This window comes from Bombyx mandarina, chromosome 17 (assembly GCF_030267445.1).
Source record: "Bombyx mandarina strain Sakado chromosome 17, ASM3026744v2".
Lineage (NCBI taxonomy): Eukaryota > Metazoa > Arthropoda > Insecta > Lepidoptera > Bombycidae > Bombyx > Bombyx mandarina.
Window position 1 is genome coordinate 10,609,089 of NC_143223.1, and position 17,537 is coordinate 10,626,625.

The 17,537-nt window shown below is 35.7% G+C and overlaps 1 protein-coding gene across 3 annotated transcripts; it reads left to right on the forward strand.

Annotated features, from left to right (window-relative positions):
* Window positions 1-4,719: 4,719 nt before the first annotated feature.
* Window positions 4,720-17,369, forward strand: Shmt (serine hydroxymethyl transferase). Of its 3 annotated transcripts, none has more exons than XM_028171312.2 (8): window positions 4,720-4,997; window positions 5,496-5,725; window positions 7,101-7,216; window positions 7,455-7,615; window positions 8,705-8,900; window positions 10,501-10,772; window positions 11,658-11,877; window positions 16,963-17,369. In XM_028171312.2, exons 1-8 carry the CDS (start codon window positions 4,881-4,883, stop codon window positions 17,199-17,201), a joined length of 1,551 nt encoding a protein of 516 aa, XP_028027113.2. In that variant the 5' UTR covers window positions 4,720-4,880; the 3' UTR covers window positions 17,202-17,369. The 3 variants fall into 3 exon arrangements, with proteins under 3 accessions (XP_028027113.2, XP_028027114.2, XP_028027115.2); XM_028171313.2 differs by having other exon boundaries at window positions 4,997-5,117; XM_028171314.2 differs by lacking the exon at window positions 4,720-4,997 and adding an exon at window positions 5,048-5,372.
* Window positions 17,370-17,537: the final 168 nt, after the last annotated feature.

Here is a 17,537-nt window from a genome sequence, read left to right on the forward strand (position 1 = left end):
CCAGGGATATACATTAACATACAATTCTGCAGTATATCTAAAAAATTCCGAAAATTTGGAAACGCGCTCTCCAGATGCAACAGAGTGAAGAATCACGTGAAGCCTCTCTATTAAATCTTTACGTATTCCTGTTATGCGGGCTGTTTCTTCTGCATCCCTGAAAAATCTTCTGGCAGTATTGCCATCATTGGTTGTTCCTACTCCTTGCTTGACAACATCTATAAGTAAACCGCATTCCTTTTTAAACGCTTGCTGTATAGCGCTCTTTCTGATTGATATTTTTTCTTTGACATCCCCCTTGCAACCCCATTTCTTGAAGTCCAAACGATAAGACGCAAACAAAAAAGTGTCATATAAAAAATAATCTCACAGGAAACTACATACGATGAAAAAATTGTGAAGTAATAAAATTATATTTACCGATATGAAGTAAGCACTCCATGCATCTTATCCAGGCATGTAAAGATGGCATTCCATACTGGAATATTTCTTCATTATTTTCTCTTTGATAAGCAAGTCACTCCAAAAAACTCTGACGGTTTTGCTTTGCAAATATCACAGACAGCAGAAAATGTTTCTGAAAAATATGAGGTTATTTTGCCGTCTATCATCATCATGTGCAATTGATGCTTAACTTCAACTTGTTTGATTTTTGATGGCTGAAGTCTTTCTATTTCTTCTGTTATGCTAGCTTTTATAATTGTCACTGTTGACTGCGTTTCTTTTGTAAATTTAAACATTATTGGACGGCAATAAAAAGTTGATGAGGTCGTTTTCCCAAACAATTGTTCCATCAAATTTCTGAAGCCTTATAGGAACTAGACTGACCATGAAAATAGATGAATCATCAAACTCTGTTTCAGTTTTTTGTTTATAATTACTTTGACCTGGGGCTCTATCAAAGCCTATTTGCTTATAAGCAGTAGCTCTCTTGCAGAGTCCAAATCCGAAGTAATCACATCTAAAAGCCTATATAGCGCCAAGTTTAGTAATGCTTGCATTTTAATAGCAGCTCCTTCTTCAGTAATAATTACCTCGTCTTTCCCTGGATAACATTTGGTCTTTTCTTGCTTAATTTTATATTAAGAAGGGTATAAATCAGACCCATTTTCACTTGCTGCTTCTCTTAGGTTTATATACTGCCACTTAATTTAAGTGAAACTAATATTGCCTTATCGGGAGAATATGTACTACTTTTCACTTTACTTGTAATTAAATACTCATTAACTTTTTCTAGATCTTCGGGGTGATTTGAAAAGTGGTTCATTATTTCTCCTACATCTTCATTTCTAGTGTTTCTCAAACTAGCAATTGTAGTAGCTTTCATTTCATCCGGGGATAACGAAAGCGATTGGTAAATTTGTTCAATGCGTCTTCGTTTTTGCCTGGATCCCAATTCTTCAAAAGGTTTTCGAGGTGCAAAAATAGATGTCGAGGCTTCTGTAGTACATTTGAGGGTGGTACATTTTCAACATCTTCAGTATTAGAAATCTCGAGCCTTTCATGTGCAGTGTTGATAGCTTCAGGTATCATTCCTTCGGGCCAGTTTATTGCACATTCTAACCAATCACATTTTTTTCTTATAAACTGTGCTAACATGCGACTACTTCGTTTCCATATTGCACTTATATTTGAACAAAATTGCGTACTGAATTTTTGGAGCTCAACATTTTTCTCTTCGGTCACGTTTATTTGATTTTGTAGGAATTGAAAGAGTTTTTTATTATCAGACAGCGATTGTAGTTGCTCTCTTAAAATCATAAATAATCCTAAATTGTTAACAAAATTATCAATTATAACGGAAACAGCAAGATCACAACGACAATCACGAGATGTTAGTAGTAGTACGAATAAACGAACACTAGTTAGTATATAATAAACATGGTCACTTTATACTTCCAGAGACAAACAAATGTTTACTATATTTTCTACTACCCAGTAATGGCTACTTAACTAATTATCCTCATTAAATAATGTTAACTATCTTAATAATTAGAGAGATTGCTTAATTAGAGACCTACTAAATGTATTGTTGTTAGGTATTATGTAATTATGGGTATCATTACGTGCTTTTACTTACTAATCCATATCAAATTTAACTTAAAAGCATTTACGAAAAAAAATATAAAGGTTTTTATTCTATGTATTTATTAATTTTTTTCGATCCATTTATTTGGCAGAGTTGCAACTTTATGCACATGTTCATAGCATCAAATGATAGTAGACTAGACAAGGTATAAGGAAAATATAGTTTCAAAGCGGGACCTCTCGGTACTTAGCAGGAATTTAATTTAATGTGACCCGCTCCATACAAAAAAATCACAAAACACATTTTTCTGACCAAACTATAAAGTTTTTGTAATTTTTGCCCAAAACAATTATTATTGAGATTAACGAGCTCTATCTATCTACATAAAAAAAATTATAAAAAAACAAAGTTGGTCCCTAAGTCACTAAAATCACAGTATCGACCCACTGTGAGGCGGGTACCATTTTTTCTAATGAAATACGTACGTACCAAATGTTCACGATTGACTTCCACGGTGAAGTAATAACACCGTGTAATAAAAATCAAACCCGCAAAATTATAATTTGCGTAACTACTGGTGGTAGGACAGGTAGTGAACGGTCGAATGACTACTTGAACGGTCGAAGGTCACTTGAACATCTTATTTATGAACGGTCAATTATTATTCGTTCTTTTTCGTCTTTTTGTATGTCTGTCTTTTCAGAAGTCAAAAAATGTACTGCGTCGCTGCTGGTCACGTACGCCCTCGTTCCATTTATTTTCGAATTATTTTCAAATGTCTGTCTTAGTCTGTCTATGTCTAGTCATTATAGGTTTTATGTCCTGTCAAAGAGGTTGCACGCCACGACATCCCCACCTCCAGTACCAGAAGGCTGATACTCAAGATGAGGAGTGTACGTCCAGCCTGCACAGTTTCGTCGCCGGTCTTGTGTAGAGTCTATGTCTGGTCCGAACTTTAGCAACGCGAACCATGTCGTCCTTACCAGGGAAGACCTGCTCGATCTTGCCAAGCGGCCACTGGTTGCGGGGTAGCTGGGAGTCAACAACAACTACGACGTCACCAATCGCCAGTGGTCTGTCAGAATCTCTGTACCATTTGTCTCGTCGTGTCAAAGTGGGCAAGTACTCCTTGACCCAGCGTTTCCAAATCAAGTCTGCAAGTCGTTGAGATTCTCTCCAAGTCCGTTTCAGTAAATCATGGTCCGTAAACATTCCGAAAGGATGGTCAATAAATTCTGTCTTTGGTAGTAAGAAATCATTCGGAGTCAAGGGCAAGTCGTCGTCAAAATCAAGAGACCAGGTACGTATGTCAGTGGTCTTGAATTTACCATGAATTCGGCCTCAGCCAGGAGTGTCATTAATGTCTGATCGTTAGGTGTTCTGGTCTTGAGCGTTACTCGCAAGCTTGTTTTGACGGATCTCACGAGCCGCTCCCAGCATCCACCCATATGAGGTGCGTCAGGGGCTATGAATCGCCACTCCAAGTGTCGGATGCTACCGAAGGTGATGAGTTCGTCTTTGTCGATAGCTTGTACAGCTCGCTTCAGTCGCGTTGTCGCTGAAAATAATACTTGGACAGCCTCGTCTCGCTATCAGCCGTCTGAGGCTCATCAACACGGAGCTGGTTGTCAAATCGTGAACCAACTCCAGATGGATAGGGCGAACTGTCAGACATGTAAATAGTGCTACCCACCTTTTCTCGTGTCTACGTCCAACCTTCACTATAATTGGACCGAAATAATCTAACCCGGTGTAAGTGAAAGGTCGACTAACCTCCTTCAATCTAACATCTGGTAAATCAGCCATGAGTGGTGGCGAGGGCTTCGCACGACTGTTCTTGCAGAACTGATAGTCATTCCATGTCATCTTTACTGCATTACGTCCATTTATTATCCTGAATCGTCGTCTCACTTCATGCAGCACACGTTCGCGTCCATTATGTGCTGAGTCCACGTGGTACTGCATAAGTTGTAATTTGACATATCTGTCTTTTGGATTCAAAATTATAGGGTGCCTGAAATCGTTATCACCATCTGCTCTGCAGATCCCCCCACGAACACGGAGGATGCCGTCCTTGTCTAAAAATTAATTACGGTCAATTAGTCATTCGACCGTTCAGGTAGGTACCACCACCCCGCCTATTTCTGCCGAAAAGCAGTAATGCGTTTCGGTTTGAAGGGTGGTGTAGCCGTTGTAAATATACTGAGACCTTAGAACTTATGTCGCAAGGTGGGTGGCGCATTTACGTTGTAGATGTCTATGGGCTCCAGTAACCACTTAACACCAGGTGGGCTGTGAACTCGTCCACCCATCTAAACAATAAAAAATAAAAAGGTGGGATAGCCGGTAGTGATCTCTAACCTGTGCAGTCTATTGCGTCTTCCTTTCAATTTTGCTATTTTTATGTTTAATACAAGTTGCGTATTTAAAATAGTACCTACCAGTTGATACCTGCCAGCGTAGACACGTCACTAGGCTACTTCACCGAATAGAACAACTTACCACGGTCTAGAATAAGGACCAAATATATATTATCGAATCAGTGAAACGCCGTTTTTTCAACAACACCATTTAATGTTTTCAAACAATAAAATTCACACACCTTTTTCAAACAAGGCGTTTATACATCTTGGATACTGTTGCATTTTGTGTCGCTAAAGCGGCATGCCACTCTCATTCAATCATAAAGCAGCCCAACAGAACTGTCAAACATGTGTCATTGAAATGTCAAAGATGTGTTCATAAAGTTCATAATAGGTTATCGGCTTCGATAAAATTTACTTGTTTGTCTGAAAATAAAACAGTTTTAGTTTGATATTTGTGTCTTTACGCTATAAGTTAATATAACAAGATGTGTAACAAACTAACAAAACTATGTTTTTGTTTCGTGACTGGAGGAATAAGAAGATTTTCGTTATCGTCGACAATACACACAACGAACAATATTTATGGAAAAAAGAATTCTAAGGTAAACCACATTGTTCATGGCCTAATCAGCTGTTTTATGTTTTACAGTTTCCGTTATTTTTTGGTTATGTTTGGTTAAGTTACTTTTGCGCTCTACCACTACACAACTTAGAAAGTATAGGTTAAGTTTTATTTTATTCAATATTCAAATTATTTTAAAGTCAATCAAATTATTTTAATTTTTTTACACTAGTGACGATTGCGTCGTTCTTACTGATATGTAACAGTTCATAGTCATGTCTAGAAACATAATAATTAACTAATTTCATAGTGTTAAAAAAACGCACGTTTTCTTACAAAGTTAATTAAGAAACTGCGTATCGTAGAGAGCAATCAACTGCTCGCGATTGCGTTATCGGCCTGTTATCTGTTTGAGGTCAGAGTTTCTCCACAATATATTAACTATTTAGCAATAAGTCTGCGAACAAGCCTACGTCAAAGTCAGAATACGTCTGAATGTTGTAAGTGATTGACTGCTAAATATATTTATTAATTGCAGACATTCGCTGCGAAAAGATACATTAGTTCCACAAAAATGAGCGCCAAGTTACTAAATAGCAACCTCTGGGAGGCTGATCCTGAACTTTTCGATATTATCGTCAAAGAAAAGGACCGTCAACGAGCTGGACTAGAGATGATAGCATCAGAAAACTTTACATCAGTTCCTGTACTTCAGTGCCTGAGTTCATGTCTTCATAACAAATATTCTGAAGGCATGCCCAATCAACGGTGAGAAGTAATTCTGCTTATTCTTTTGTAAATGTGCTGAAACATCATTATCAACATTTATTGTAGGCAGTGGCTTGGCTCTGCCCCTGGCATTGATGACGTCCATGAGCGACAGTTCCCACTTACCATCAAGGGAGCCGTATGCTCGTCTGCCTACAAAAGCAATAAAAAACTTGGGCATTTTCGCTCAAGAAGCTCATCTAAATTTCTCCATTAATACACAAATTTTTCAAAACTTTCATTTTCTGTAAAAATTTTAGGACTTCTCAGTACATGGAACATGAGTTTATCTAGTATCCAATCAAATAATGTAAATGTTTAGTAGCTATCTTTAAATACTAAGCCTTATTTTCGTTTCTATTAACTAGAGATCAAGTTAGTAATAATGCATTATGTTAATCATTACAGAACTGTCACATCTGTACATTCTCTGACTATATTTGAAACAACAATCAATTGCTCTAGTTAACATTTATTATATTGATGAAATGTTATCAATGGACTGAATTTTTATTTGTTGAAGCCCAAATATTGTTTCTTTCTTCTGTATTTGAGAATATTTCTTGACCTCATTCGTAATTTCCTGTTTGGCAATTGTTATGGAAGCAAAAGCATTGTTTGCTTTGACAGTTAACATCGTACCATTGTTCTCTCAAGTAACATAACGTTTACAATTTGAAACTAAACTATTCCAACAATTTCTATATAAACTGAACATTTTTATCGCATACTCTACTGTAATAAAATACTTCATCATAGTTTTCAGTTTTTAAGGGGTGAAGCTTTATTACAATTATCTTAATCTTTTACCGCAACAACCTTTAGTCCTTGTGAGCATACTTCATTTTAGATACCCATAATTTTCAGAAATATTTGCATCATAGTAGTATAAATTTGCATAGTTACTGGTGGCAGGACATCTTGTGAGTCCACACCGGTACCACCATCCTGCCAATTTCTGCCGTGAAGCAGTAATGCATTTTGATATGAAGGATGGGAAGCCGTTGTACTGTACTAAGTATGTCTAGGGTGAATCGAAACTGTTACTATTGAAGGAAAGGAAATATGTACTTAAATTTCCTTATAATACAGCAACCCAGAGTGCCAGAACAATAATGATAGATAGTGATATTCCTGGGATGATATTTTAGTATCATTTTTTGCATAACACTCCAACTAATAAAGCTGCTTTTTTTTATTTTTTCTGAAGGTAAATTGTGTTTTGGTGTGCAATAAAGTGTATTCTCTCTCTCTCTCTCTGCATAATATGTGCAATTTGTGTTGTGTATACCACAAACCTAAATAATATAATTATATGTTTAGTTTATTTCATGGCCTAGTCATAGACGTTTTGTAAAGTATTTTTCTATTCCAGGTACTATGGGGGGAATGAATATATTGATGAAATAGAGATACTGGCACAGAACAGGTCTCTGGAAGCATACAGATTAAAATCGGAAGAATGGGGCGTCAATGTACAGCCATATTCAGGTTTTTCTTTTTTACATTTACACTAAAGTTATCAAAACCTACCAAAACTTATACGATTTTTATGTCATTTAATGTGAATGATTCTTGATGCGGTGAAACTTGGTGCATTTGAAAGTAATATGTCAGGAAATATTTCCATTTTATTAGATATAAATTATTTGTGTTCATTTAATAAAAAAATTAAAATTAAAATTCGAATTTATCGCATGTAGGTACATAACGAATTGTTTATTACCAGGCTCTCCGGCGAACTTTGCCGTTTATACCGGCATTGTCGAACCCCATGGCAGGATAATGGGGTTAGATTTACCTGACGGTGGACATCTCACCCATGGCTTCTTTACTGCTACTAAAAAAATATCTGCTACGTCAATATTCTTTGAAAGCATGCCATATAAAGTAAGTATTTATACCATAGTTTATTTTATTTTTAATCTAACAAAATACAAAATATCTGTAATCGTAATGAATACTAATGTGAATGAAAACGACGCCAATCGATGTAATGTGTTATTTACTTAGTAATTTTTTTTTGGCCGATCTCAAAATATTAGGAACGAAATTACAAATGCGTAAAAGAAGTTTAAATATATAATAAGTAATTACGAACTAAACTCTGCATCTATAAAGCGTTCGATTTAAGAATAATATTTACATTAAATTAATGTTATTAACTGATAACGATACTAATCAATATTGACATCAATACCACACCCGCTTGACGTAATATTATTTAAAATACATGTTTGTGTAATTTTATTTAAATATTTCAACATTCATAATAACAATAAATAGCTAGTAGTAACTCCATATAAATTTACGTACCTAATACAAAACGAAATTTTTAATCAATTTCAATTCAATGACTTTGAATTAGAAAACACATATTCGGTTGTCAACTATTAAGATATTAATTAAATTATTTAGTTGCCTGCCTGTAAATTTCCAAAGTATATTTAGTATATTATTATATTAAAACTTAAATAGCAAAAGAAACACTGTATACCTTAAGTTGTATAGTGGCCCAGACCCTACGTTTTCAGTGAAAGCTATCGTGTAAATCGTTCCCTACGTTTTCAGTGAAAGCTATCGTGTAAATCGTTCCCTACGTTTTCAGTGAAAGCTATCGTGTAAATCGTTGCCGAAGCACAGTGCTTTCCATATGAATCTGTCTCTTTCATATAGGTACAGCGTGTTGCAAAAGCTCATTTTGGCCACGTACCATAATGTTGTGGAGTGAACTCTCCAAGTGCTTTCAAGAGGCCCTAGAAATAGGTATTTTTGTTATCCATGAGCGACATTAATCAGTCAGCATCAAGTGCGCCATAGGACCTGTCCACTATTTATGCCAATAACAACTCTCGAATGTGATCTCTCACATATTATTATAATACAGCCACTTACACATAAATACGAATTCTTGTTAGAATATGCAGTTCTAATTAAATTTATTTAATTTGGTAATACTGAATTATATTTGTTCTGCAGGTAGATCCTAAAAGCGGATTAATTGATTACGACAAACTAGCAGAAACAGCGAAGTTGTTCAAGCCTCGTTTGATCATCGCTGGCATGAGCTGTTACTCAAGATGTCTCGATTATAAGAGGTTCCGTGAGATCGCAGACGCAAATGGAGCTTATCTGATGGCTGATATGGCTCACGTATCTGGACTGGTTGCTGCAGGTGAATATCAGCACCTTACTCTTATTAACACATCATGTGTCTGTGTAATGATTCCTGGCAATTGTAGCTTAATGGTTAAGTTAGAAAATAAGAAATAGTTTATTAAAGTAATCACGAACGGACAAGAAATAAGTTGAGCTGCCTAGAGCGATCGGAGATCCCTACTCCTTCTATAAGCTACCACTCTTAAAGTAGTTGTTTTTAGTTTTATTTTTATTGTTATTGTTATAACATTTTAACTTTCAAGTTAGGTATTAGGGATTTTTAAGTGGGGTTTAACAGGTTCTACCTCTTATCACTGAGAAAACAAATAATTTAACTTGGTGTCGTAAAATTCGGGTGCCTAGTTACTCGCTATAAAAAGCCGATAAATAATAAATTAAAAATAGCTACTAAAACAGATAAGTAATTAGTTTTGTTAAACTGTTTATTGGTAAGGTCATGTTGTTTTGTCACAATGAAGATAATGTTATTTATTGCATCACGTTTATTAAAAACATGATTACAGAGTGTAAAATAGGTAATCAATATGGTATGTTTTAAACGAATGCATCAGTTGCAATTTATAGATAATTGTAGTACGTAAAAGTTAGAGCTTGAAATAGGCAATGACCGCTGAGATTAGTTTTACACTTTTTTGTACTTACATATTTGGCATAGGCGATGTATAGGGCATCTCAATGTATACAGTGGTGAATGGTACTGATGATTCAATCGCAGATAATAATAATCAGCTATGTTTGAATAACGCAACGCAATTAGGATTCACCTGCATGAAATGTGACATATTTAGGAATCAGGTAATGCAAGATTTCCATTTATTTCTGCCGTGAGGCAGTAATGCGTTTCGGTTTTGAAAGGTGGAGCAGCGGTTGTAACTATTCTGAGACATTATAACTCATATCTCATAGTGGGTGGCGGCTTTTACATTGTAGATGTCTATGGGCTCCAGTAACTACTTAACACCAGGTAGGCTGTGAAGCTCGTCCATTCATCTGAGCAATACAAAAAAAATGTCCACGTCCTTTTGTTGTGTTTTTCGAACCTCCTACGTGGTTCCCACGTCTAGGGGGCGCGCGGTATATGCGGCTGGAAGAAGTGTTCTGTAAAATTGTTTGAAATGATCCCTTTATTTAGTTTTTACCAACGCACTGGAGTAAATCTCATTCTTTCCACATAGAAACACTGCGTTCATCTACAATGAGTTTCATATTTTTTTGCCACTATCCGGCTTTTCAATAAACTTCTCCTGAACGCTATGACATGTTGTCCTTCGTACGAGGCTTAAGGACAATTGTAAGCGGTATACAGCGGCTTGGCAATGCCCCTAGAATTTCTGATATTCATGAGCGTCAGTGACCACTAATCAGCAGGTGCAGTCTGCTCAAAGCCAATTTAAAAAAGTTTATATTTGAATTGTTTTTATCGCATGCCTGATTGTTTATATTAATACGTGGATATGAACGATCATTCTGTCTCTCTCTGCCTCGAAGCAAACCGTCATGTCTTTGAAAATGTTAAGATAAACGTTGAATCGAAATGATGCATAAGGAAACATGCTTCAACTTTATAAAACTATTGTTATAATTTTGATGTATAGGTGTAATACCGAGCCCGTTCGAATACTGCGATATTGTGACCACCACCACTCATAAGACGCTGCGTGGTCCTCGTGCCGGTGTCATATTCTTCCGCAAAGGCGTGAGGTCCGTCAAGGCGAACGGACAGCAGGTCATGTACGATTTGGAATCGAAGATAAACCAGGCTGTGTTCCCGGGCCTGCAGGGCGGACCGCACAACCACGCAATAGCGGCCATAGCCACGGCCATGAAACAAGCTACAACTGCTGAATTCGTCGAATATCAGAAACAGGTTTGTAAAATAAATATACGCAGTATAAAACAAACAAAAAAAAATGCGCAAACAGAACTAGCCTTTTCTTTAATGTTCTTGATACTGGTCAGCCTATTAGAAGGGAAGTTATAAAATTGTTGTTTTGTCATCGGTCCTCGATGCTTGTGCAAATTGACAAGTTAATCGAAGGTCTGGGATTCGGTCAAAATGAAATCAAAATGATTCCGTTATTTACAAACATACGTACACACCAATTGACGTCATTTTCACCGAAGCTAATAAAAGACAGTTTTGTTTTTTTTATATTTAGAAGATGAGTCGGTATTGTTACTTACATACTTTAAACGAGTCTTATTAAAAATACAGATGCTTTCTTGTGCCAGTAGTATAACTTATTTCTGTTCATTTAGAAAGTTCATCGCTTATAACACGCAGATCGTAACACTATTTGGGTTAGTACATTGAAATAAAGAAACAAACATCTTGTTTTAAAGCTCATGCTGATGAACTCACGTCCCATCTGATGTTACGTAGGTAGCAACCAACCCATAGACATCTACAACGTAAATGCCACCGCCCATCTTGGGACATAAGCTCTAAGTCACAGTTCTAAAATACAACGGCTGCTCCATCCTTCAAATCAGTGTGCTTAGTGCGAGTTTTTTAACTTCTAAAAGTTAACTCAAACTATCGAGCTGCAACAGCGTCCCTAGTGTCAAACGAAGGGAAGAAGTTAAAAAACTCGCACTAAGCACACGGAACGCATAAATGCTTTGGGGCATAAATAGGTGAAATTACCACCAAACCGTGCTCTCAAGACGACCTTCCACTAGTAATTGTGCAAATTATAATATTTGCCGGTTTGATTTTTATTACGTGTTGTTTTTTTTTTTTATGCTACAGGTGATAAAGAACGCTCAGCGGTTGTGCGAGGGTTTAATATCGCGCGGGTACTCTATAGCGACGGGCGGCACCGACGTGCACCTCGCGCTCGTGGACCTGCGCGGCGTCGGGCTGCGGGGCGCGCCCGCCGAGCGCGTGCTCGAGCTCTGCAGCGTGGCCTGCAACAAGAACACCGTGCCCGGCGACATTAGCGCGCTCAACCCCAGCGGCATCAGACTCGGTCAGTTCTCATCCTTAACTCTCTAAAGGCTTCGTCAAACAGAACGCGTAATTAGCGCTGCGTTTTAACGTCGCGCTCTTTTCACGTCACACAAATTGACTAGATGAGCCTAACGCTCCTTGACGCAACGCATTCGCCAAATCATAGTGCCTTTCGATAGCAGTGTGAAAATTTAGAAGTATTAAGATGTCGAGTGATTCAGATGTGGCATTGTATAAGCATGGGTATTTTCTAACTATTTCTATCAATTTTTCAGGCATTGTCCAGTATTTTAATACACATTCACTCGGACACAGCCTTAACTAAAGGCTTCGTCAAACAGAACGCGTAATTAGCGCGCATCAGAACGCTAAACTGACGGCGCGCTATGACGCCGAGATATGTAGGCTTAGTGCGAGTTTCAAAAATCGAATCGAATGACTCGCATCGAGTGTACGCTCTTCACGGTGAAACGTGCGGAGCTCTGAGTGCGAGTTACTCGATTTGCAGGACGTTTATTCATCTTTAGAAGCAATAATTTTTTCTTTTATATTGGTAGCACGCAAGTTTTTTTTTAAGGCGTTTAATTGAAATGCCAAGCTTTCTAACGATATTTATAATTAGTCGGGTAATGGGTAATGTACCTGTGCTTAGTGCGAGTTTTTTTAATTACTCAGTCGATGTTAATGTTATGTTTAATTTGTGTGTTTGTATCAGTGCCACCTAGTGGTAAGCTTATGAATCTCATTTTGTGGGAGAGAGAAGGTTTGTTTATGTTGCTGTCTCATGTATCGAATAGCTTTACCGAAGTGAGCCTCTCGATTATTGTATGTGCGAGTGCGAGTTACAAATTAATGGATTTTGAGAGTATTTCTTCACTTTCAAGCAAGTTAAGTAGTCACTAAAAATTTTGCCGTGAAACCAATACAATATCAAGATTTTTTCTTTCGTTTTTAATAATAATGTTGTTTTTTAAGGTTTTATCTATTCTAATGGTTTATACACATATATTTTTTCGGTTAGAAAATTTTATAGACGTCTAGCTAGTTGTAAATACATATTAATTCTTTGCTTTTTCATTTAATTCTTATTAAATCATTGCTTTTTTTTAAAGAGTTGTTTTATGAGAGAGAGAGAGTGAGATAGTTTTTTTTTTTTTATTACTTAGATGGATGGACGAGCTCACAGCCCACCTGATGTTATGTGGTTACTGGAGCCCATAGACATCTACAACGTAAATGCGCCACCCACCTCGAGATATAAGTTCTAAAGTCTCAGTATAGTTACAACGGCTACCCCACCCTTCGAACCGAAACGCATTACTGCTTCACGGCGGAAATAGGCGGGGTAGTGGTACCTACCCGTGTGGAATCCCAAGAGGTCCTACCACCAGTGAAAGAGTATTCTTTATTGTACACAAAATGAATAAATATTGTGAAACATTCTTTCTTAGTTTTATCGCTAAGTGATCTCTTCCAGACAACCATTAGATGGGCAAGAATAACTTCGAAATTAATTGCACACTGTGTACCTATCTATTATAGAAATATATACACACACGCACATACACACGCGCGCATACACACGCGCGCACACACACACACACGCGCGCTCAATATACATATTTACAGGTACATACGTACAGATTTATATTTATAAATTATATAGAAATTTGAACAATGTAATAATAATTTTGCTTCTTTACACATTTATAAATAAGGATGGATGCTCGTAATAATTTTAGTATATTTGGGCCACCTAATGAAGATCATCAACACTATTACCGTAAATAAAATCATTTTATAAACGTTCAACGGGTAAATGATTAAACCTATATAAAACATAATTTCTTTAATTAAAAAAAGCAGAAATAATTACCTATTCCAAGATTAATTATGTTAAGTATGTCTAAATATGTAATTACAATTAAATAAATTCTATAATAAACTTCTAATTCTAATACTTCTATTAAAGTTACTAAAAAAATATGTTTATGCTGGGCAGTTTTCGTGTATTTTAAAGGTTACGCCATTACGGCAAAGTTTTTTTTACAAAATTGCACCCTTAGAATGGAAGTGGTATAACTAAAAAATTTAAGATTAGTTTTATATTTCAAAACACTTATGTATTATTATTAAGAACCTACATTTTAAGTAATACGTGAAGCAAAAATGTTGTACTTCTTTTTACGAAAATTGCGCGGACGGAGAAGTATGAAATTTCCCACACTTATAGAGAATATAGAGAAGTAGTGCAGATTGCTAATATTTTTTTTTAATTGTGCTTAAACAATAAAAATATAAACTAAATCAATAAAAAAACCTTACATACATTACCATGTATTTGACACACACACACACATGCATTTATACTTTTTTTGTTTATTGATTTATCAATTTGTGGTCAAATTGAGAATAGATTAATATTTTTTGTCTTAAATATTATTTTTCTATAATGTAGCCTTGGCGACATAGAGCAATGATTATTATAGAAATGATGATAATAGAAAGGTGACAATAGAACTATAATAATGTTCATACTTAAAATTTAAATAAATTATGGTCAAATTTCGACCACTGGACTACCATTAGTAGATAATAATAAAATCATTTATTGCCTTTCACACATATTTAGATTATTACAGGCAGCCTACAAGGAAACAACAAAAAAACAAACACTATTATTCATTATCACTATTCATTTCTGGCAAGCAGCTCAACATTTGCACTTGTATATTATTAATAGGAATTTTATTAAGAATATTGACAATTTATGAGGAATTTGACTAGTACGGATTAGTTATAGATATATGTAGTTACATATTGTAAATTAAATTAGTTTTATAAGTGCAATAAAAAATAATTTAAATGATAAAATGATAAAGCCATACCTTTTTCCAATGTGACGATTAGAGGGTATCGTATTATTCTTTTCTATATTATTCTATCAGCTTATAAAATTAAACAGTCTCTTTTAGTCTAGAAAAGGACAAAGTACTCTTTCTGTCTTTTTCAAATAAAATGGCATGCCTTAAAGTGTTTAAACCGAAAAACTAAAAAAATACAATTATTGTATTACAATATTGAAGTTTACCAGAAACTACGAATTTTAGGTTGAGCCACTTTAATTCTAAAGGTACAAAATAGTATTGAACACGTGACATTACCCGAATAATTTTGAAAGTAGTAGGTTCCCATTAAAATGCTGTTAAAATGCGTTGTATTTCATTTAGACGGTCCAATGCCAAAACATCACGTGCTACCAATATACGAGAAATTATATTATTGCTGCTCTCGGTGAATAAACGCCCTGCGAAGCGAGTAGCATATCTCAACTCACACTCACAATTCTTCATTTTTCACCGTATAGAACGTAAACTCGATTTGATTTTGATTTATTCATTTACAATTGAACAACTAGGAAAAAAAGATGAAAAGACATTTTGGAGGGACCGCGAGGAGCTAAATTGTGTGAATTGTTTTATTTTGTCTATTTAATGTTTCTTAGTTAATGCGTATTTAATATTTCTTCGTGTATAAGTGTAATTTTGAGACCGTCCTGGCCTAAAGGTTAAGGCGTCCGGTGTATTCGTATCTTGCAATGCACCGGTGTTCTAATCCCGCCGGCGGGTATCAATTTTTCTAATGAAATACGTACTTATCAAATGTTTACGATTGACTTTCACTGTAAAGGAATAGCATCATCTAAAAAAAATCAAACCCGCAAAATTAATTTGCGTAATTACTGGTGGTAGGACGTCTTGTGAGTCCGCACGGGTAGGTATCACCACCCTGCCTATTTTTGCCGTGAAGCAGTAATGCGTTTCGGTTTGAAGGGTGGGACAACCGTTGTAACTATACTGAGACCTTAGAACTAATATTTCAAGGTGGGAGGCGGCATTTGCGTTGTAGATGTCTATGGGCTCCGGTAACCACTTAAGATTAGGTGGGCCGGGAGCTCGTCCACCCATCTATACAATAACAAAGTAACGTGGGTTTATTAACTGTTTAGTATCTGTGAAAGTGCGAAAATTTAAAAAATTAAACAAAACCGCTGGACGTAGCTTCTCGAAGTCTTCGAAAAGGTCCACTGAAAAAAATCTCAGTATATAATCAGCATTTTGCAGAGATTATATTTTATCCCATATTATCTGATCTCATTTCATTTCATTCCATGCCAATTGATTAATGCTTCAAATTAATCAAATCCATTTCACTCCATATTATCATTTTTCATAAAAAAAGATTAGGCTTTATGGCATGATACTTTTGCCTCTCTAGTTGGAAAAATAGAACTACTAAAGAAATACTCGATCGAAACGTTAAAACCCACTATTTTTGTAACACGCACTCGCACAAATGTCATTCGTGGTACTAATTTCGGTAAAATTACTCGGTTACGAGATCACAACGTTAATATGAACTCGCACTCACAAAATAACACCGGGTACGTTTGCCGGTAGGGGCGCTGTTCCAATTGCATACAAATTTGAGCAAACTGGCTCGCTATCGAGAGCGTTACAAAACTCGCACTAAGCACAATGTTGTACTACTATGGTAACATACCGTCAAACAGTGCCCCAGCGCTATAAGTACGCAACGCTCTGTCGCGGCGTTAGGACGCTTTGACGTCAGGCGTTGTAATTTTTTACAAATTTTATTTTATCACGGCTCTATCCTAGACGCTGATACCTATAGGTGTACAATACACCCCCAAGATCACACGAGACTCTAATCAAATAACTAATAAGTACAAAGTATCTCTTGTCTTATACACACAGAAGGTTACAAAAACATATGTAAAGACATCATAAATGTAATGATAATGAGATTTCAATACTAAATGCATTCATGATAAAATTATTTTAGAGAGTTATATAGAAAACTTTACTGCATCTGAATACTTTAAATTTATTTATTTTGCAATAACCAACAATTCGATCATTAATTTCTAGGTAAACTTTTCGCAAGACTTCTAAAAATATAAGTTTTGATTGTCTTTGTCGTTTTGAAATAATCACAATTGTATTAACGCACTTCCATCTTATTATGTTTCTAATTTTTGATGATTGACAGCTAGTGATAATGTATGTTTTATAACTTTCAGGTACACCAGCGCTGACCACAAGAGGTATCAAGGAAGCTGATATTGATAAAGTTGTTGATTTTATTGATAGAGCATTGAAAATAGGTCTAGAAATCATTAAGGTTTCCGGGCTGAAACTTGTTGACTTCAATAAAGCCATTGAAGAAAATGCTGAGTTCAAAAAGAAAATTGAAAATCTGAAGGAAGAAGTTGAAAACTACAGCAAATCATTCCCTTTGCCTGGGTTCGATAAATATTAAGATTAACTTGGATAAGTTTAATATTAAGAGCAAATAATTGCATTTATATTATATTTTTTATATGAAAATCCTATTTTCGGCTATGCAGTTTATTTAATTTTTTAAATATTAGGTGTAACAGTATTTAGAATCTCGAATTCCATATTTTGATTAAAGTTTACAGAATTACCAGGTATTTTATTTAGATACTTCCTATTCAATCTATGTTCAACTGCGTGTCGGTAGAGGAACGCGCATAATATTACTTTTTTCTGCGTCCGTAATTCTTAATTGTACTGTTATTATACACATTCATTTTCCTACTCTAGATATTCAGAATCATTGTCTTCCGTATTA